The sequence below is a fragment of the Tinamus guttatus genome, unplaced genomic scaffold (assembly GCF_059628265.1).
Source record: "Tinamus guttatus ecotype Peru unplaced genomic scaffold, ASM5962826v1 Tinamus_guttatus_pri_ptg000035l, whole genome shotgun sequence".
Lineage (NCBI taxonomy): Eukaryota > Metazoa > Chordata > Aves > Tinamiformes > Tinamidae > Tinamus > Tinamus guttatus.
Genome location: NW_028288569.1, coordinates 9,557,500 through 9,578,833, shown reverse-complemented (window position 1 = coordinate 9,578,833; position 21,334 = coordinate 9,557,500). Strand labels below are relative to the sequence as shown.

Here is a 21,334-nt window from a genome sequence, read left to right as displayed (position 1 = left end):
GGAGAGGCTCAGACATTCCCCGCAGCCAGAAACCTGGACCGCTGCATGTTTCTGTGGCGGTTCCGTCTGGGTCGCCACAGTCTTCCTGGTGGAAGCTCTCTGCCGAGTGGAGACCATGGCTTTACCTGATCTCCCGCGCCAGATATTTGGACATCTGTCAGGGTTCGACTCCAAAAATCTGGGAATGCTCAATGACTGTGTGAACAGTACACTCACACTGTAGCTGCCCTTCAAAGTTAAAGAGCTAATTAGGAGTTAAAGAATGCGGTACGCAGGATGTCCCAGCAATGTGTGCAAGCTACAATGTGTGCGTTGACAAGCTACAAAAAAAAAAAGTCTCGATTAGAAGAATCCCATTCATTTGGAACAGTAATGTATGTTGCAATTCAAGGATGGTTTCCAAGTAAGTGAGAAGTCAGTGCTTATCTGGTGGCCACTTCAGTTACATCCCCAAGAGAAAGATCTCTATCCCCCATACCAGAGAAGCCCCCTCTTCCACTGAGGGGGAACGAGGCTGCTCACGCTGGAGTCCTCATTTAGGAACTTGAGGTACAGGCTTCGAGTTCCATTGCACAGATCCCGGTTTCTGTCTGTATCACTATGGCAGGTAATATTTAACGGCTAACCGCACAGTATCAGCTATATACATGGCTTGTAAGGCAGTGTTGGACAGGAGCAGGTGCCATTAAAGACTTGCAACCTCACTGCAAAAAGAGAGGTGACCTTCCTTATCAGGGATAGTGACATCAGTAACAGAGCCTGTTTTGAGCGTGTTATTGGTATATATGGAGCACAAATAGCACTGTAATCCACAGCCAACTGCACGCTCCTTTGATCAAATACAAGCTTTGCTATTTTTCCTCCCGCTAAGGCATACAGCACACATGCAGAAGTGGAGGGAAAAAATCTTCATTTAATCATCTTATGGAAGTATTCTGCTGCTGCTCAGTAGCATAAGAGCACCTGGGCCCTTCTGGTGAACTTCTTCCTGCCTTGATTCTACAAGTAGTAAAATCCAGACTCTTCATGAAGGGCACATATCAATATACAAACTAACAGCTCCACCCTACTCATGCACTTCAAACATGTAATGGCAATCTATACAATGAGTGTGGTTGGGAATTATATTTTTTTGCATGGTTCTGCTTTTCTGCTCAGTTCAGTTGAGCAAATACCGTCAACCCGTAAATGGGGATTTTTGTGAAACGAAACATGACTTTCTACTAATGATAGTAACTGGCAGCGTTGGCAAATCTGCAACAAGTAGCAGATTTACAATCACAGGGCACCACTGAAAAAGAGAAAGTTGCGCGACAACCACACTAACAGCGACGGTGCTCTTTCTTGGGGAGCTGCAGCCCCTCCTCCGTGCGCTGCAGCCCCACGTCTAGGAGCCCTCTGTGGCGCGTGGCAGCGTCACCCCGCGGCGTCACCCCGCCGCCCTGTGACGCCCTCGCCGCGGCTGTTGCGCCTGGCGCCGTCGCCGCGCGGCCTCAGAGCTGCGGCCGCCACTGCCGGAGCGACGGTCGGCGCGTGCCTCGCTGGGAGCGTCGCTGCGTCCCGGCCCTCGGAGCGCGCCTCTGCTCCCGGCGCGGGGGCTCCGAGCCCGCGACCCCCGCTCCCGCAGCCCGCCGGGGCTCAGCCCCGCCGCAGCTGTCCCGGCCGCGGCCCCTGCTCGGGGCTCGGCTCCTCTGCCCCGCCCGAGGCGGGGCCGTCTCTCTGGCCGTGTCCGCGTCCGCGCCGCAGCATGAAGAGGTTCCTGGCGCTCTTCGGCAGGGGGCAGAGGGCGGCGCCGCCCGGCGGCGCTTCCCTGGCCTGCGTGGGCGCTCGCTACGAGCTTCGCGAGGAGGAGCTGAGCGAGCCGCACCGGGCGGCTGCCCGCGGAGACCTGGCTGCGCTGCGGCGGCTGCCGAGACGCGGCCTCGACGGGCGCGACAAGGCGAAGCGGTGAGGGGGGCGGCGCCGGCCGGGGCTTTGCCGGCTCTTAGCGAGGGCCTGCCCAGGCGTGGAGGGCGCGTGTGCGCCGGGGGGGGAAGGCCGGGTGGCAGGCCCTGCCCCACGAGCACCGCCCAAGGCTGCTGTGCTGCTCTTGGAAAGCCCGTGTCCCCGGCGCGCGGCACTCTGTTGGCACGCAAGCGGTGCTGGCGCACGCTGGAGGGTCCCTTGGCGGAGGCTGGAGGTGGCCAAGCCAAGCCTTGGTGGTCCTTGCCGGGCAGCGTGGGTGGTGCTGTTGGAGGCAGCGGGCGGTCGCGTGGGCAGAGGGATGGAGGGCAGCCGCTTGCGCCCGGCAGCGTGGGGCTGTGTGGCCAGACTCGTGTGCCTGGGCGCGGGAGCCCCTTTGCAGGGAAGCAGGTGCAGAGCTGCGGGAAGCGGGAACTGCGTGGGGTGGGGGTGGCTGCTGCCGTTGGTGCAGGAAGGAGCGACTCTTTGTAAGCTGGCTTTGTGGCTCCGGACAGCGGTGGCCCTAGGCCCGGGACAGAGGCAGGAGCGGTGGGTGCAGCTCGGCGTGTGTGTGCTTGTTAATGGAATGTGTTGCCTTTGTAGGACACCCCTGCATCTGGCTTGCGCTAATGGGCACTCAGAGATCGTGTCCTATTTAGTAGAGAAGAAGTGCAAGCTCGATGCGCGGGACAGCTACAAGAGATCTCCACTGCTGAAGGTACGTGGAGCACGGGAGAACTGTTGAGGGAGGGCTTCCAAGTTCCACCCCGAGCGCTGCGTCTCTGGGGTGATGCGTGACGTGGGGACAGGTGGAGACTGTGTTGTGATTGGCGCAGAATGGGCCCGCGTTGCCTCCTCTGGGAAAGTCGGGGTTGTTTTCTGAGGTTGGCCGGCTGTGGGAGCACTGAGGGATGGAAACGTAGTTGCTGGAAAGGCTTCCTTTTCTTTGCTGTGTTGCTTGCAGGCAGTGCAGTGCCAGCAAGAAGAATGCGTGGCCATTCTGCTGGCGCATGGTGCCAGGCCTAATCTTGCTGATGTTACCGGCAACACTGCCCTTCACCTGGCTGTCCTTGGTCGTAGCACCTCTCTAGCAGGGCAGCTACTGGAGCACAATGCCCTTCTTGAGGCTCAGGATAAGGTAAGCGTAGAACGTGGGTGAGGCTGCTCTTGGAAAGAGAGAGTGGCTTCCCGTGCCTGTTTGGTTCTGACTGGGGGCGGTTTATGCTTGCAGATGGGCTGCACGCCCCTTGCCCTTGCTGTGTCCGGTCGTCACGGCGAGATGGTGGAGTTCCTGCTTCAAAAAGGAGCTAATGTGCACGCTCGAGACCAGGCTGCCAGGTGAAGGGCTTGTCCAAAGAGCGTGTCCGGAGGCCCCCTGCTTTCCCAGTTGTCCTGTGCTTCCATGTAGCTGCCTTTGCTTTGCTTTGCTTTTCCCACAGCTCTGGCTGTGGGAAAGGGGGAAGCAATTGTTGTGGGAGCAAATAGGGCTGAAAAGCATGCGAGTGAAATGTCTGTGTTGGCTCCTAGCTTTCCTCTCCTCTTTCGGGTGTTCTAGGACCCCTTTAATGCGGGCTGCTTCGACTGGGGACAGGAGCATCCTAGAAATTCTTCTTCGCCACGGTGCTGACCTTTCCCAGAAAGATGTTGCTGGGTGGACGGCGGAGGAGTATGCTAGGAGTTTTCGACATGCTCGGTAAGTGCTTGAGGTGACCGTTAGAGTTGTTAAGATGTGTGAATGTCCGTGTTGGCTTATGGGCGCCCTTGTTAAGGTTTACTGATGTGTGGAGACGTCTGTAGAAGCAGGGCAAAAGGGCATGATGTGGTACCTATTGTGTCGAGTGTGAATTGGGACAGGTGTGCTCACATATGTGTAACTAGCCACCGTGTGTCACCTTGCCAGTTGGCTCTGAGTAGGCGTAGCGTGGAGAAACAATGGCTCGGTGTGTCCTAGAAGAGCCGTGTACAAGGATGCCGTTGGTTTTGGTGCCAGTCCTTCCTTTCTTCCTGTCCGTAGTGTTAGTGAAGAGCTGGCAGAGTGTGCGCAGAGAGCACGTGCAGGCGACCCAGTAGGCCTGGCAGTACTCAGCTCGCCTCCCGGAGCAGGAGCTGCTGCCTTTACATCGGGTGCCTGTGCTGCGGCCAGCGGAGGTAGGATCCTTGAGCGCGGAGGAACTGATGGGGCTCTGCGTGTGGCGTGCGCGTGTGCATGTGTGTGTGGTGCGAGTAGCTGAGCACTTCATTAGCTTCCTATCCCGTCAGCGCCCCGCAGCGTTTGCTAACTGTCTGCTCCCCAAGCGTATTTGTCCCATGCTAGTATTTTGTTGAGGAAGCTTAGAGGAAATGTAAGGGCAGTGTTGATTTTCTTTGCTAATGTCCTTTGAGGGGAGGGGGTTAGAATTCAGTAGGGTGCGAGATGTCCGGGGTTGGGGCCTGCTGTTGTTCCTGCTGTCTTGCGTGACTGTTCCCCTGCAGCGTGGCCTGTTAGTTGCTTGTGGGCAGTGTTGACTTCTGAAGGTCTGACATGCTAAGAATTAATCGTGTCAATAAATATTTTCGCAGTGGGAGAGGAGCTTTCCCGCGAATGCTTTGTAAGGTGAGGCTTGAACAACGGCTTTCCGCCAATCCTTTCCCGTGCCTCAGAAGAGGAGAGCCTGGAGAGAGACACGGTCCTTTTTGTCTTCACTTTTCAAGCATTCAAGACATTGATAATGAGGAGAGTGAGGAGAACTCTATTCCTGCCTCCGAATTAGAAAGACGCCGTTTAGCTGCCAAGGTGAAGTGGCCCAAGAGGCAGAATTTCTCTGGAATGAGTGAGTGGTTTGGAGGGCTGAGCTGTGTGGAGTTGAGCGAAAGGGCGTTTGCAGTGCGGTGGCTTTTCTCCTGCAAGGCCGTCTCCTGCCTGGCCCCCCTTCTCCTGCTGTGAGCTATTTCCTCCAAGTCTGGTAGCTGTGACAGGGCGTGCAGCAGCCTGGTGGTCGGGGGCAGAAGAGCACTAGGTGACAAGAGAAATGACCGCATAGTGTTGATGTGCGTGAGATTTCTAGAGAATAAAAGCTGATGAGCTCCTAGATTACCTGTTCCTTTGTCCTGCAGACCTTGCGCTCAGTTTCCAGGAACAAAGGGGTGATAGAATTCTGACTGATAACGGGAGAAAGGCATTTATTGTTCAAAGTGTGCTGAGATGCTTCATCCCCTGGCTCTCCTGTCCTCCTTGTGAGGTTCCTCAAGGGTCCTCAGCAGGGAGCTCCTGTAGCGGGTGTTTTTTTCTCCTGGCACATGCGAATGGCATTCCAGGCTCGCGTGTGACTGATCTCCCACTGCCCGTTTCCCCTCTCATGGTCTCTTTTTATTTTTGCTGTTTCTCCTGCAGAAGAGATGTTTGGCACTGGGACTGTGCAGTGATTCTGAGGATTCCGAGGATGATGCTGGAAGGCACCCTGCAGTGCTGGAGATGCAGGCAAGATTTCCTTCTTCCCCTGGTCGCCCTCTTGTCAGTGATCTTTGAGAGAGTGTCGCAGATGCCGTCTGCGAAGAGCTACTGCAGCACAGTGAGATGTGCTAGTGGTTTGAAGAGTGCGCGTGAGGAAAGGGAAGGAGGCTGGACTAAGGCTGTGGGAGGAGCAGGCAGCTGTTGCTTGTCCTGGGTGTAAAGAAGGGGGAGATGGGGAGCGTGCTTGTGTGTGTCGCCGTGTTGTTGAAGCTGGGGTCAGAGTGTGTCTAGGCCGTGCTTGTGAGGGGCAGAGCAGCATGTCTGTGATGCTGGGTATTGCTGTCTGCCCAAAGGCATTCCTGTGGGAAACCTGCAGGCCTTCCTTGCAGCAGACAAGAGAGAAGTCTCCTGTGCAGTTAGCCAGGGATATGAAGTATTTAGCAAAGGGTGGGTGACCGGTGCAGAAGATGCTTCTTTCTGTTCTTTGCAACTCTTTCTTTTTTTTTTTTTTTTTTTCCTGACCTCTGTTAGGAAGCATCACCCGAAAAGGATGGAGAGGGAGGTGCCGGTGGTCCTCAGGATAAAGATGCTGCAGGATCAGTGGCTGGTGAGAAAAGTGAGTTAGTAAACATGGATCCCGCCGTGTGTTTGCTCGTTGGGGCTTGCCTGATGGAGGAGAGCAGCAGAGTGAAAGAAGCACTCATGGTGTGCCATTCCTTATTTCCCTTGCAGATGTTTCCTTGGCAGCGGGAGCGGAGCAGGAGGAATACGGAGACCCCGTCTTGGATTCTGAGGTGCTTTCTGTTGGTTTTTGTTGTTGCAGAGGAGCGGGGGAAAGGGTGTGTGTGCTCCTGCATACCTGAATGTAGGTGAACGTAGGCTCAGACCGTGTCCAGGCTGCACTTCTGAGGGCCTCTATTTCAGAGGAACAGCGTGTCTGTGACACTGGGTACTGCTGTGCGCTGAAACATCCTCCTAAGGGAGGAGTGCAGGCCTTGTAAAAGAAAAGTCAGAACATTTTCCCCTGTCCAAGTACAGAGAAGAGAAGTACGTTGCCAGGTGTCCTTTCCTGTGCAGCGGGTTCTTCTTTCTGTTTCTTCCAACTCTTTTGGCTGGCCTCTTTCAGGAGGAATCACCTGCACGGGATGGGGAGGAAACAGCGGGTGGTCCTCAAGTAGCAAATGCTGCAGCAGCCCTCCCTGATGTTAGAGGTGAGTTCAGAAGCGTTGCGCCCCTGTGCTTGTTTGCTCCTTGTGCTGAGTCAGTGAATGCCAGTGATGACCTGCTGATGAGATGGGAAAGCCCCTAATTCTGCCCTTGCCAGCAAATGCCAGGGCAGAGGGAACGTCAGCTGAGGGAGATGTTGTGTGGTAGTGCTGGAGTGCAAGGAGCACTGTTTCTTGGTGACTCACTGCGCATGCGAGGATATTTTGTGTAGTGCTTTGAGGGTCCCTCCTTTGTGATGCAAACGGACTGTGGGTGCCAGACTCTGGAGCGCAAGTTTGGGAGAGCAGCTGCCCGCAAGGCTCCGTCCTCCAGGCCTCGGGCATTGCAGAGCCGCGTTTGGATGCTCGCTGCCCCTCTGTTGGGTGTTGGTTGTAGCTGTGTGAACTGTCATGCTGGGCTTGGGCAGCTTGTGCTGCAAAGAAGGCAGGGGAAGGGGTGAGAACACAGTGGTGTGGCTGAGAGTGAGGATGCTCTTGAGTGACGCTGATTTATTTTCTTTTTTTTAAAAACACTCTAGTAGAAGCATTATCTGTCCCTTGGCTGTGGGTGTTGCGTGATGGAGGAGAGCAGCAGAGTGAGAGAAGCACTCATGGTGTGTCCTTCCTAATTTCCCTTGCAGATGTTCCATCGGCAGCAGGAGCAGAGCCGGAGGAGGACAAGGATTCTCCTTGGGATGCTGAGGTGCTTTCCATGGGGGGCACTGTGGTTTTGCTGTGGGGGGATCCTCTTAGGAGGTTGCTCTGGGTGTGGGCCCAGCACTGAGGAGGCTCTGCTCCTTCTTTGGCTACTCCTGCCATATGTTTGTTCCTGCGAACTAGAGCAGCTTATCTGTGTGCATGCTGCTCCACAAGGCTTGTGAGGAAGCAGGGTCTGGGAATGTCTGAGCTCTCATAGCAAGTGGCGCTTGCATGGGATTCATAGTGCAATACTGAAAGGTCCAGATTCTGGCTCTGCAAGTGCTTGCTGCGATTGCTGCTTCTTTGCCAAAGTATCCATTAAAAGGACAGTGTATGGAATCCTGCAGCCAACTAAGAAGGCCGACAGCAATAATGTGGGTTTTGTCTTGGAGCCCTTTTTTGGGTCAAAAAGTGCAAGGGGGGAAAGAGCAGGAATTGGACTAAGGTTTCTGAAAAGCAGGCAACTGTTGGTTTTCATTGGTACAAAGGAGGAGGGAAAGGGTGTGCGTGCTCCTGCATATGGGAATGTGGGTGAAGGCAGCTGAGGCTGTGCACAGGCTGCACTTGTGAGGGTCTCTTCAGAAGCAGAACAGCACATCCGTGTCATTGGGTACTGCTGTCTACTCAAACATCTTCTCAAGGGAGGAGTTGCAAGCCTCAAAGAAAGGAAGTCATAACATTTTCCCTGTGTGGGTACAGAGAAGTAGCTTGCAAGGTGTCAGCTGCCTGCGGAGGGAGTGCTTCTTTCTGTTCTTTGCAAGTCTTTTGGCTGGCCTCTTTCAGGATGAAGCTCCTGCAAGGGATGGAGAGGAGGCCGCTGATGGTCCTCAGGACACAGATGCTGCAGGAGCCACAGCTTGTGTGCGAGGTGAGTTAAAGCCCCCATTGAAGCCCACGTCTTGTTTGGTGGCTGTGAGCGCCAATGCATGGAAACGGTGACGTGACTGTGAGACGGGACAGCCCCGATTCTGCCCTTGCCAGCAAATGCCAGGGCAGAGGGAACGTCAGCCGAGGGAGACGTTGTGTGGTAGTGCTGAAGTGCAAGGAGCACTGTTTCTTGGTGACTCGCTGCACGTGCGAGGATATTTTGTGTAGTGCTTTGAGGGTCCCTCCTTTGCGATGCGAATGGAGGAGAGCAGCAGAGTGAGAGAAGCACTCATGGTGTGTCCTTCCTTATTTCCCTTGCAGATGTTCCATTGGCAGTAGGAGCAGAGCCGGAGGAGGACAACGATTCTCCTTGGGATTCTGAGGTGCTTTCCATGGGGGCAGAGTGGTTTTCCTGTGGGGGGATCCTCTTAGGAGGTTGCTCTGGGTGTGGGCCCAGCACTGAGGAGGCTCTGCTCCTTCTTTGGCTACTCCTGCCATACGTTTGTTCCTGCGAACTAGAGCAGCTTATCTGTGTGCAAGCTGCTCCATGAGGCTTGTGAGGAAGCAGGGTCTGGGAATGTCTCTGTGAGCTCTCATAGCAAGTGCCCTACTAGAAGTGCATGGTGCGTGCTCCAAGCTTTTTCTTCCTCTGTGTGTGACTATTTCATTAGGATAGTATTGGAGAGCTGGGTGAGGAGCTTGCTGATGCTCCTAAAAAGCCGTCGCTGCCAGAAACCTTGCTGGCAGCTGCCCCACGTTGTCACCAGGACGTGGAGGAAGAGCAAGGGCAGCTGCAGAAGGAGTTGGCCAGGGTTAAAGGCAAGGTAGGCAAATGCCATAACAACTGTAATGATGGTAACAGCGCTGCTTTTCCCCCGTAAATGATGAGAAGGACAAGGCAGCATTCTGAGCACAGGTACAAGTGGGATGTGATCAAGTCATTAATTCTATGCTGCCGTAACCCATGAGGGCAGTGGAGCCTTGAGCAGAACGACATGCTCTTCTTCGTGTGCTGTGCTGTGCAGGCACTGTAGTTTGAGACGTGCAGAAAGCGCTCTTTTCCCTTGTCGGTCGGAGCCTGCTGCTTGCAGGAAATCGGGATGGGGACAGGAGAGGCCAGCAGGAAAGAGGGTGAAGCAAAAGGGTTCGGGAGATTTGAGTTGGGAGTCAAAGCAGTCAACTTGTGTGTATGATGCTGACGATGAAGCTGAGTACCATGGGTCCTGGTTTGACAGTTGCAGGAATCGGAAGAGCGGCGTCTTCAGGCTGAGCGGAGTGTTGAGGAGTTGAAGAGAGCCCTGGCAGAGAAGCAAAGCGAAGCAGTGGCCGCTTCCCAGCAAGAACAAGACCGTGCCTCCCTGCTATTCACCATAAGGCTCTTGAGGGAAAAAGCTGGACGGTGAGGAAGTGCCAGAGTGAAACAAGGCTTTGCTTTGTGGGCTGGTGTAAAGGCAACAGGATTACCTTGCTGCATCACAGCAACGGAATATGGGCCTTGGAGGGAGGCTTTTGCTTGAGATGTTGTTAGTCCACAGTGTGGAGTGGGTGTGTGTGCTCTTTGGGTTCCCATACTGAGCCCTGTGTTTCCTTTGAAGGCTGGAGCTTGAAAAAACGGGGCTGGAGGTGACAGCGCGACAACAGACTGCGAAGATGGAAGCTCTTCAGAAGGAGCTGCACAGCTCTGCCTCTGTAAGCGACTCCTGCCCTTTCCTTTTCACGAGCTCCTGAGCCTACTCGTGTGTGTATGTGGGGCCAGCTAGAGAAGAGATTTTCCTGGGGAGCCCAGGGGAGAGCGTTTGTGGCAGTGTGCAGGTGATCGGCTGCTGGTTCCTTCCGAGGCTTTCTGGTCTTGGGCGTTTTCACGGGGTCCGTGCTGCATCTTCCTTAAGCCCGTCTGAGGGGAGGCTTTGGCACTGCTGTGCTGCTTGGAATGTGTGCCGCTCTCAGTGAGGAGAAACTGCTTAGGCTCTGCAGAATGACTTTGCTTTGGCATGCTGGTGCGTGCTGTTTTCTGTGAAGTGCTGAAGAGGAGTCCCTGTGGTATCATTTGCAGAACTGTGTGCGATGCTGCCTTGGAATTTGTAGGTGTCCCAGGTTCAGTGATTGAGAGCGGCTGGGGAAGGCGCTTTCATCTGCGGGCTGCGTGAAGCCAGGGATTTTGGTGCCTTCTCTAGCGAGCGAGGGTGCTCTGTGCCGTGCCGTGTCCCTGGAGTTGTTTCTAGTTAGGGCTGGTTTTAGTTTGGTTTACGATGGGGCGGCCTTTGAGTGTCCCATGGAAGGGGAAGCTCCTCTTGCCCGTGTTCATTGCTGCCTCTTCATACTCCGCATGGTTCTGTCTTTCTCCCTGAAGGGAATGGCTCAGGCAATGGTTGCTAACAATTTGGGAGTCTTCTCTGCATATCACAGAAATATTTGCAAGTGATGAGAGAGAGCAGGATCTGTAGTAGAAAATCAATGAGTGCAAGAAGGCATTTCTGTACTAAGCCTAAAGGTTGAGCAAGTAAGACCCAGGAGCCAGCGGGAAGGAGTGAAATATTTAGGGGACAAGGAAAGTTTGAATGAAGATCTTGAAACAGAGCTGAAAGTAAACGAGGGAGCTTTAAGAGAAACTGTTCTGCAATGCAATGCACAGCTGAACGTGAAGGACAGAGTGGTCAGTACTGTCCCCCAACCTGGAGCAGCCAAGGGAAAGCAAAGATAGATGAGGGGCAGAAATTGATTCATTCTGCTCACACTTGGGCTCCGCTCTTCAGGAACTTGAACATCATGAGGCATTGAGAAGCGTTGTTGAGCCAAGATAACTGTAATGACACCAAAAGAATGAAGTGAGGCCCCATGTGAGGCAAATGCTTTTGGTTCTGCTTGAGGGCCTGTGCAAGCTGAAGTAAGCAAATCAATGTATGATAAGACAAGAATCTATGCAGGAAAGATTGGCTCAGCTCAGCTCCTTTTGCTCAGCTCTTTTTATTTGTTGCACAAGTAGAAGATGTGCAGAACAAGGCAGGTCATCAGAGAGGAAGTAGTGAGGGCTGTCCAGGAGAGTATTAATGATCTTGTCAAGAAACTCAGCGCTGACCCTGAAAAGCAAGCCTACCTGAAGGAGGGGAGAGACAAGGGATCCCGTGCCAAATGTCCTGACTTAAGAGAAGGAGCCTTTCCATATGAGACTGACAAAGTAGAAAAAGAGGACAAGAGACCTCTCTTTTTTGTAAAGGAGTATAAAGAACAAGTAAAGATTTGTCAGTTCTTGAAATAATTGTACTTTTCTGAAGGCCCCAGGTATACGCTGCATGCGCGGGAATGCACCGTGCAGGGTTTGGTCTGCTTTGTGGTGTTTCTCTTGCAATTTTGGAGGGTTTTGGCAAAGAGGAGGAAAGGCTGCAATGCGAGCAGAGATCAGAGGATGATAGCCCAGTCTAAACTGTGGTCTAAAACTCTTCAGGATTTTTCTTTTCATTTCTTCCACCTAATCCTTTTGGTGTCACAGCGGGCGAGTCTTTTTATTTGATGTCCATCTGTTGCACTGGTGACACAAAGGAGTGTTTCAAAAGCAGGAAGCACCCAGTGTGCAAGAGCTGAGAAGAGGAGACGCAGGGAAGTGAAGTGATTGGGGAAGGAGGGGAGAGTATGCTGAGGAAAACTGCTGCTAAGGAGGCCTGAGAGGAGGAGCGGGATCAAGCTGACTGTAGCTGAGTGGAGAGAGGCAAAGGAAGGGAAGGAGAAGAGCTGACAAGAGACTGTGGACAGAGTGCCAAGCAAAGGCCAAAGAGGGTTCTTTGGTCTTCTGATGAGAAAGGCTCAATTCTCCATAAGTTGGTATGGAAAGTGAAGAGCATCAGTATTGTGCAGGTGTTTGTTAATCTCTGTGTGTGTGGAGGGCTCTAAGGGGGCTGCAGTTGCTCAGGAAGCTGATTTTGCTCACAGTCCTGAGCTTTTTCTTCCCCCTCTCCTGGTGCGGTCCTATTTCTTCCTCTGAGGCTTGGCAAAAGATGACCCAAGCGAGAGAATGACTGCTTGGCAAATCAGTCCAAGTATCTGCCTACAAATGGACACGGTGCCCAAGTATGCACTGTGCTGCTCTGCAGAGTGTCATAGTAGTCATTTGGGGAGCTACTTCTAGGGACAGTTGTATAATGTAGCAGGAAAAAGCAAACGCACAGTGCATGGTGCACGGCTTTTCTTGCGATGCGTGTAATTATTTCATCAGGGCAGGGTCAGAGAGCTGGAGCAGGAGCTTGCCGATGCCCGCAGAAAGCAGGCGCTGTCCCAAGCCTCGCTGGAAGCTGCCACACGTGCTCGCCGGGAGCTGCAAGAAGAGAAAATGCAGTTGCAAAAGGAGTTGGACAGGGTTAAAGGCAAGGTAGGCAAAGGCTGTGACTACCCCGAGGACCCTGACAACCCGGGTTTCCCCTGTAACCAAGGAAAAAGCACAGGGCACTATTCTGAGAACAGGTGCCAGGGGGACGTGAGCAAGTCAGTCCATAAACCCTGTTGTAACCTGTGAGGTCGGTGAAAGCTTGAACCTAATGACCTGCGCCGCTTCCTGTGGTGTGTGGGGTCCTGTAGTTTGGGACCTGCAGAACCTGCTGTTTTCCCTTGCCAGTGGGCGCTGATACGGTGGTAGTTCTTAAGGCTGCTCCTAGGAAACCAAGATGGGGATGGGAGAGGCCAGTATGAAAGAGGACAAAGCAACAGGGCTTTTCAGAGGTGACCTGCGAGTGCAAGCAGGTGGCTTGACTGTATGAAGAGGAAGCTGACTAGCGTGGGTCCTGGTTTGACAGTTGCAGGAGTTGGAAGAGCAACTTCTCCAATCTGAGCAAAGTGTTCAGGATTTGAAGAGAGCCCTGTCGGAAAAGCAAAGGGAAGCATTGGCTCTTTCTCAGCAACTGCAAGAATGTGAGAAGGCCCGCTTGGAAATGGAGAGCCTAAAACTGCTGGAAGAAAAAGTGGAAAGGTAAGGAGTTGCCACAGTGAAGCCAGGCTGTGCTTTGTGGGATGGTGTAAAGGCAAGGGTGTAAAGGGTTAGCTTGCTGCTTGGCAGCTAGCAAATATGGGATTTGGAGGGAGGTTTTTGCTTGAGATGTTGTTAATCCACAGTTTGGAGTGGGTATCTGTGCTCTGTTGGGTTCCCATACTGAGACCTATGTTTCCTTTGAAGGCTCGAACTTGAGAATGGGAGGCTGGAAGGCAGAGCTCAACAACAGACAGCTAAAATCGAAGCTCTTCAGAAAGAGCTGCACAAGCTGCACAGCTCTGCCTCTGTAAGCTACTCCTAAGCTTTCATTTTCACAGGATCTGATATGAAGCCCTGGCTTTGTGGATCACAGTCGTGTGTGCAGTCAAATAACACCACGTGCATCTGAGCAGAGTGCTGGCATTTTCTTAAACATAGATGCACGTGGGTGCCTGCAGTCTGTGTTTATGTGCTGTTCCAAGAAGAACAGTACTTGGCCATTTTTAACTCATAGGAAGCCACGAGCTAAAAGAAGAGATGGCAAAGCTTAACTGTTCCCAGTGGACAGAGAGCAGACCTCAGCTGTGCAGAGGCGCACTGGTGTGGCCAAAATACGTTATGTTTAGGTTCCCTCTGAAGCCTGAAGCAGCTCTGTAATGTAAGAGCAAAGAAGGGAAAGTGGAATCTGTGGTCCAAGCCTTTTCTTCCTGTGCATGTAACTATGTCCACAGGCCACGGCCAGACAACTGGAGCAGGAGCTTGCTGAGGCTCGTAGAAAGCAGCTGATGTCAGAAGCCTCTCTGGAAGCTGCCACCCGTGTTTGCAAGGACCTGGAGGAAGAGAAAGGGCAGTTGCTAAAAGAGTTGGACAGGCTTAAAGGCAAGGTAGGCAAAAAGAGTAACTACTTTAATGAGCCTGACAAGGTTGTTTTTCCCCTGCAAATGATGAACAAGCAGAGGGCAGTATTCTGAGAAGAGGTGCCAGGGGCACGTGAGCAAGTCAGTCACTACAGCCTGTCGTAACCCGTGAAGGCAGTGGAAGTTTGGACCAAATGACCTGCTCTTCCTCCTCCACCGGGCAGGGTGCTGCAGTGTGAAAGCTGCAGAAAGCAGCATCCCTCCTTGCTAGATGGGGGTCTGCATTGTCCACGTGAAGCAGCATCTCAGGCAGGTGCTCTGAATGGTCGCGCAGGCTGAGCCTGCGCTGGGCCTCACGGCCACACGGGAGATCGAAGGGCCTCAAAGTGACTGACTTGCCTGGTGTAATAGCCCCGGTGCCTAAGGTTGGCAGGGTCTTTGCTGTGCGCTTCCTGTGTCCTCCCTTGGACAAAGGGGAGTGTAGTTCCTTGGAAAGGCCCTGACCAATCTGTGGCACGTACGGGTGTTCTTGCCTTTGTTTAGGCAAAGGAGGGTGTCCACTCCCGGAGAAACGGTGGAGATCCTGGCTTCTTGGCTTGGGGCCTTTTTGCATTCTCTGCCCTTTTCCTTCCCAAGAAGGAAGGAACCTGCATTCTACTCTGAAGTTTTGGGCCACTTGCTCTGTTTAGGGACTGTCTCTGCACCATTAGTGTAAGAATAAGGTAGAGGTGCCTGCACAGTGTTGGAATTGCAGCCTCCCCGTTTGGCCATGGGTGGACTTTGCAACTAATGCTTCCCACGGAGGAGTGACCGCCCGGACGCCAGGAGCGTCACAAGTCCCAGAAGGAAGAGGATTGGTGTTGGGGCGGTTTTGGGGACTGCTTGTAGGAAGACAAGATGGGGATGGAAGAAAGAGGCTAGTAGGAAAGAGAGCAAAGCAAGAGGATTTGGGAGAGATGAGTTGGGAGTCAAAGCACTTGACTTGTCTGTATGCAAACGCAGCTGAGTACCGTGGGGGCTGGTTTGACAGTTGCAGGAGTCGGAAGAGCAGCGTCTTCAGACTGCGCGTTGCGTTGAGGAGTTGCAGGCGGCCCTGTCAGAAAAGCAGAGGGAAGCAATATCTTCTTCGAAGCAACTGCAAGACCTTGTGGAAGCCTCCTTGGAAAGAGTTAGCCTAAAGCACCTGGAAGAAAGAGTGGGGCGGTAAGGAAGCGGCACGGTGAAGCAAGGCTTTGCCTTCCGGGGTGGTGTAAAAGCAAGAGGAAGAGCTGGCTGCATCGCAGCAAGCCCATCCAGAATTTGGAGGGCCGTTACTTCACAGTGCTGTCTCCCTGTGTTTCCTTTCAAGGCTTGAGCTTGAAAACGTGAGGCTGGAAGGCAGAAGTGACCAACACATGGCTCGAATTGAAGCCCTGCAGGAAGAACTGCACAGCTCTGCCACTGTAGGCTACTCCTAAGCTTTCTTCTTCCTGAGCTCCTGAGCCTAGCTGTGTGTGTATGTGGGGACTTTGTGGGAAGAGATTTTCCTGGGGAGCCCAGGGGAACATCATTTCCGACAGTCCACAGGGGATCAGCTCTAGTTTGTCCCTTTCCAAGGCCTTCTGGTGTTGAGAGTTTCCCTGGCTACTGTGCAGCCTTAGCACTGTGCGAGGAGAAGCTTTGACACTCATGTGCTGCTTTGAGCGTCTGCTGCTTTTTAGCAGTGCTGGTGCTTAAGCCCTCAGGCAGTAGCACTTGTTGCTGCCCTAAGAGCGAGTTAGCTCGTGGAATCGCTTTGGTGCCAAGCAAAGCCCAAAGCGGCATCCTCAGGCTGTGACAAGGGAGACTTCATTGCCAAACCTCTGACACCTTTCCTGTTTACTGACTGTGGATTCCTTGGCTCGAAGGTGTCGTTCCATAAAGTAACTCCGAAAACTGCCGAAGGCCAAGGTGCAGCTGCTAAAGCAATGCCACAGGCCTAGGCAGTGTTGTGTGCTTGGGCCGAGTTAGGAGACAAGTCCTTAATGAAGGAGAACTGCTCCAGGGCTCAAACTGGGGGTAGATTGTAAAGGAGTAGTGAGATGGAGAAATGTTGGTGGCATTTCCCTTTGCTAATACCCCTTGAATGAGGTGCGAGCATGAGTCCGGAAAGCATCAGTGTGGCTTTTTTGTTCCATATGTTCATAAGAGCCTGGAAGATCTGCTCTCTGCCTTACGGACAAAGCACGTGCCTTTGAAAGAAGACAAATATCAGCAGGTACATGAAGGGTTGCTTGACTTCCCTCTTCCAGTCGATGATTTCTGCTGCCTACTGATTGCAGCTGATTCCCCTGAAGCTTTAAGTTAAGCTCTGCTGTCCACTGATGTGGATAGCTAAGTACCACCTGCTGGTGCCAGGGGGACAGAGGAAGCTGTTTCTCAGGCTCTTTTGCACCTTTCTCCCCAGAGCCCCTCGTAGCAGGTGGCCTTCAGTTTTGAGGGGTGCAGGGCAGGGCAATTGTGGCTGCCCCTAGGCTAGCATAGAGAGACATCCTGCAAGTTCTTTGTGAGGAACACCCTGTGCAGCTGGTGCTTACGCATGGCGTTACTGAGCTGTGTATGCCCTTTCTCCTTCCTGTGTGGAAAGTGTGAGAGTGAAGAAAAGGCAGAGAAGGAGGAGGCAGAGAAGAAACAAGCAGCAGAAGCCCAGCTGGAGGAAGCAGTGAAGAAAAGCATGGAACTGCAGAAAGAATGCAGCAGGTATGGCTTTTTAGCATTTAGCATTTTATCGGTTAAGCTGGGAGTCAAGGTTGCTTTAATTGACGCTGAGACAATGGTTTGTGAGCAACTTCAAGGGGAATGCTTTCTTTTTTTTTTTTTTCCTATGGCTTTTCTAAGTCACTCCCTAAATGGCTGTGCAGGTCCAAGAGGCTTCTGGAGAAAGCTCTGAAGAAACTAAGGACCTACGAGAGGCGCGAGAGCGAGTCCCAGTTGAATTTACAGGAGAAACTGAAGGACGCACCTTCTGGAGGGGGCAGCGAAGAGGCCCTATTAAGAACAAAGGTGAGCTGTGGTCTGCTTGTTTCTGTGTGTTTGTTCTGGAAAGTTCTTGGAAAGAATCTGCCACGTTGATCCAGAGCGAATAGGGCTTCTTCCTCCACGGCTTAGAAAGCTGCTTTCTGGAGCGGTGTTGACGAAGTCAGGCAGTGCTGCCTGTGAGGCAAGCCTGGAAGACCGCTGGCAGCCCCGCTGCATGCAGAACACCCCGCATGATGTATGTTCCGGAGGAAAGGAGAAGGAGGATATGTGGATATGTGATCTCCTGGGAGTGTATGAGGCGCTCCCTGAAGAAGAACCCTGGTGCTTTGGAACCTGTCCTCAGGGATGCAAAACTCCTAGCCATTATTGGCTAGGGGACTGCTGGAGTTAACCTGAGAAGGGTGGGAAACTTGAGGTGGTCTTCTGAGACACCTTTAAAAGAGGTGGTTCTTTTAGCAGAGGAGCATGGCTTTCACTTGGTTTTAAAACTGAGTGAGCTGGTGACAAACAGTCTCAGCACCCAGCCTGCCTGGTTTGCAAAGGACTGCGTATGCTTAAGCCTCTCTGCCTGTCCCTTGGCTGTGTGCAGGTGCATGAACTTTGCAACCGGCTCTCTGCAGAGCAGAGAAACTCGAGGCAGCTCAAGAAAGCAAACGAAGGTTTGCGAGAAGAGCTGACTTGCATGCATGGGAGCCAGGCAAAGCTGCGGAAGAAGAAGCGGCAGCTGGAAGAAGAGGTGGCTGCCCTCAGGTGCCATGTAGAGACCAGCGCGTCAGATCTCAGCCACATCAAAGACTATAAAAGAGGGATTGAAGAAAAGGCCGAGCGAGAACTAAGGAAAAAACTACAGGAAGTAAATCTCTTTCTGCAGGTAACGTACTTGGCACTGGCATGCTCAGTCCATTTGTGCCTTGTCCTTCATCTCTTCTGCACCGCTGTCCTTTTTCAGTGTTTCCTGCTTGTGCTGGTCAGGGCTGTGGGCTCATGGGCTCTTTATATCTGGAGGAGTCTGTTGAAGGCCATGAGCTTGTGGAATGCTTGTCCTCAGCCATTTTGTGCATCATCATCTTTACGCACATTAGTCCCTGGAGAATCGGGGAACTGCATTAAGAGAAGGGGCTAGTGTCTTGGTGAGAGAGAGGTGACTTCTTAGTCCGAGCTTTGATTGGAAACCAAAATACATAAAGGTTGTGCTAAGAGCAGGTTTCCATCTGTGAACAGAAAGCGCTGTGTAACGTGGTGCTTCTGGCTTTGGCCGTGGATTCTTGAGGGCAGTGAGGAGGCGCCTGAGTAAGGCTGTGCTCTTCCAAGGGGGTGTGTGGAAACTGTCGTCGGGTGTCGGGGGAAAGTTTTTCTTCCCTGGAGGCTGAAATCACACAATCTGCTTCAGACACAGGCAGCCACCCAGGAGCAGGTGGAACAAAGAAGAGCCGCTGCTGAAGCTTCCCTGGTAGGGCAACTACAGCAGAAAATCAGGGATTTGGAAAATGAATTGGCTCTCAGCAGACGCCTGCAGCAAGGCAGAGTTATTGGAGGCCTTGCGGAAGCCGCTGCTGCCTACCCTCCTGAGCTGGACAGGAGCCACTCTTTGATGGGGAGCGCAGCGGGCAATGCTTCCTGTGTGGCAGAGCGACTGGAAGCTCGGATAGCTGAGGTAAGGCATTGGACATGCATGATGTGCTTGAATGAGCTGCCCACAGAGTATGAATGAGAAGGGTTCAGCTTTTAAAGGGGAAAAGGAGCACGCATTCATGCCTAGTTCCAGGACACCCAGTCTGCTAGTGCGGACAGCATTGGTGACCCTCACAATTGGGCGAGCACAGTCCCCTGGATCACCCTGAGAGAATCTGTGAGGCGATGCTCAGAGCCTGCTGCAAGCTCAGCAATAGCTCTGGTCCGAGTGTGCCCCAGCCTTTGCAGTGTGTGTGGAGAGCACGTTCCTCACGGAATGGTGAGGTTTGTGGCCCGCGGGGCAAGAGTTGGAGAAGGGGGCGAATAATTCTTCACTGAATGCCATGATCCATTCCCTGCTTTGCACAGAGTGGAGGCAAGGGCAAGCTGTGCTCTTCACTGCTTTTTAATGCTGGGAAGGATTCAGGCAGCTCTAATTGTGACTCAGTGCTGTGGTGCCCGCAATGTAGCAGGGTCCTATTGAAAGGAGATGCCTGCAGACTGTAGTTGTGGCCATGCCTGTAGTGTTCTGAAGCCGAGCTCCTCGGCTTTGGGCATTGTCTTGTGGGGTCTCAGAGGGGTGATCCAGATGACTGTCCTCGGGCACCCCTGTGCCTAAACAGTAAGTCGGCAGTGCTGCCATGAAAAAGGGTTGTCTAAAATGTGGCTGCTGCAGGGAAAGGCAGCTCGTTCTGGCCTGAATCCTTTGCTACTGAGTAAATTAAAGAGAGTTTTGGTTTGTAATGAGAAAAAAAAGTGGGCATCCCAAGTCAGATTACTCGCTGTAAACAGTGTAAATATGCTGCTTGTGGCTTTGGGACTAGCGCTCTGGCCATGTGTGGTTATATCCCCTTGCATTTGCACGGATGGGCACAAGTGCCTTGGGTTGAATGTGTCTGCATTGTGAGCAGAGGTGCCTGTCTACTGGGATTAATGGGGTTGGTTCCTCTGGTTTGGGACCTCCTCCCTTTTCCTCCTGTAGCACTAACAGAAGGCCTTTTTTTCCCCCTCCCGCGCGCGGCTTCCTCAGAAGTGGCTTTCTGGAGTGGGGACTGCCAAGAGTGGATATCTCGAGAGGAAGGAAGTCTGGGGAAACGTGCCCTCCAGATCTTGGCGGAGTGGTGTGTAGATGGCATTCAGCTGCATTCAAGTGAAGGTGTTCTCGTCCAATACTCTATTTAATAAAGCTTGTAGCCTGGGACATCTCTGTTTTATTCCCGTCCCCTTCCTGACTTGGCCCGCCCTGCGCACGTACCTGTTCCCTCTTCCTCCCGCTGCTTGTCCCTCTTACAGAATAGGAGCGGCGGGATTGCTGCCAAGGGGGGAACACTGGTCGGAGTCTGGCCGCTTGCTGGCAGCGTGCAGCCTGTGTCCTTTTCCTCAGTGGAGGTTGAAAGCTCCGCTGGGTTTTTTAGACAGGGGCCTGGAGTTGGCTGCTCTGTTTGCCTCCTGCTGCCTTTTAGGACAAGGCTTCCCATGGCCTGGGCAGGAGGGAGGGGGAGAGCTGCTGCTAGCCATGCAAGGTTGCAAGGCCCCTGGGTCTGGAAGGGTATTTGCTCTGTGTGGAGTCTGTGAAGGCAAAAGGGCTGAAGAAATGTCTGTGCCCTGCAGCCTTCTTGGCAAGACTGACCTTCTGTTCAGTGATGGGCACTTGCTTTTCTCTCTGCAATGCAAAAGCAAGTGGAGAAAGTCTGTCACTTCAGCTTGTGGTGCCCTTTGGTAGTCGGGCATGAACCCTTTGCATATGGTCCCCAGCGTGTTTTGATCCTGCAGAACATGAGTGAGAGCGAGGAGAAAAGCAGGACTGCAATTCAGCACTTGCATCTGGCCTAAGAGGAGCTGTTAATGGTTACAGTGCGGGTAGAGAGCAGTCCCCTTGGCTCCTGCCCTTCAGAGTGCTCCTGCACTGCCAGGGGGAGGCCGCTCTCAAAGATGGAGGGCAGGTGCTGGCAATGGCGGGAGGCTCCTGAGGCCTGGCCAACAGCAGCTGTCCCCCTTGCCTAGAAGCGGGCAAGAAGGACGATCATGGAGTCGCAAACGGGTCGGCAGCAGCTCGAGGCCTGGCAAGCTGATGGAGCACAGCCTCCCAGAAGGCCTTTCCAAAGATGAGAAGGAACAAGAAAGTGTGTGGGGGTAGTCGGCAGGGATTCCCAAAGTGGGAAGCAAAACCCTGCTGTAAGATCACAAAGGCCTTTGCAAGAATCTCAGTTTACCTGAACTAAGGGTGGCTGGTCTTAACACACTTGATAAGGAGAGGTTTGCTGAGTGACAACAGTGCCACAAACTCCCAAGGATGTTCAAAGGCAGAAGATGTAGTAACGTCTGTGCTAATGTGTTATGAAAGCAAGCATGTTGGCTGCTTACCAGGCCATTTAAGGACTATGCAATACCAGAGGACATCACCTGTGCACATGTACGTATGTACATCACTCATATGTTTATTTATTTATCTATATATGATAACTTGGTGTTGGCTTTGTTTTGCTTGGTGCTGTTTTGATTTTAAACACCTGGTGTACGTAAATAGCTCCAAAACGTCTCAGTCTTCATAAAAATAAGCTAGTTTGAACTTTAAGAAGAAAGCTGGCCATCTGTATGCGAGGGCTGTGGAAGATGCATTTAGCAGCGGAAACCTTCAGGGCACTTCCCAGGGAAGATTCACGGCTCTCTCCACAAGAGATCCCCACCACACAAGCCTGCTCCATCCTCCTCT

The 21,334-nt window shown here is 52.9% G+C and overlaps 1 protein-coding gene across 1 annotated transcript; it reads left to right on the top strand.

Annotated features, from left to right (window-relative positions):
- Positions 1–115: 115 nt before the first annotated feature.
- Positions 116–20,454, top strand: LOC148596016 (uncharacterized). Its single transcript, XM_088534392.1, has 16 exons — positions 116–206; positions 1,415–1,690; positions 1,728–1,947; positions 2,545–2,659; positions 2,906–3,079; positions 3,173–3,279; positions 3,497–3,634; positions 8,059–8,143; positions 13,828–13,980; positions 14,984–15,156; positions 15,302–15,395; positions 16,559–16,671; positions 16,833–16,974; positions 17,540–17,821; positions 18,341–18,604; positions 20,395–20,454. Exons 1-16 carry the CDS (start codon positions 116–118, stop codon positions 20,452–20,454), a joined length of 2,487 nt encoding a protein of 828 aa, XP_088390518.1.
- The last annotated feature ends 880 nt before the right edge of the window (positions 20,455–21,334 follow it).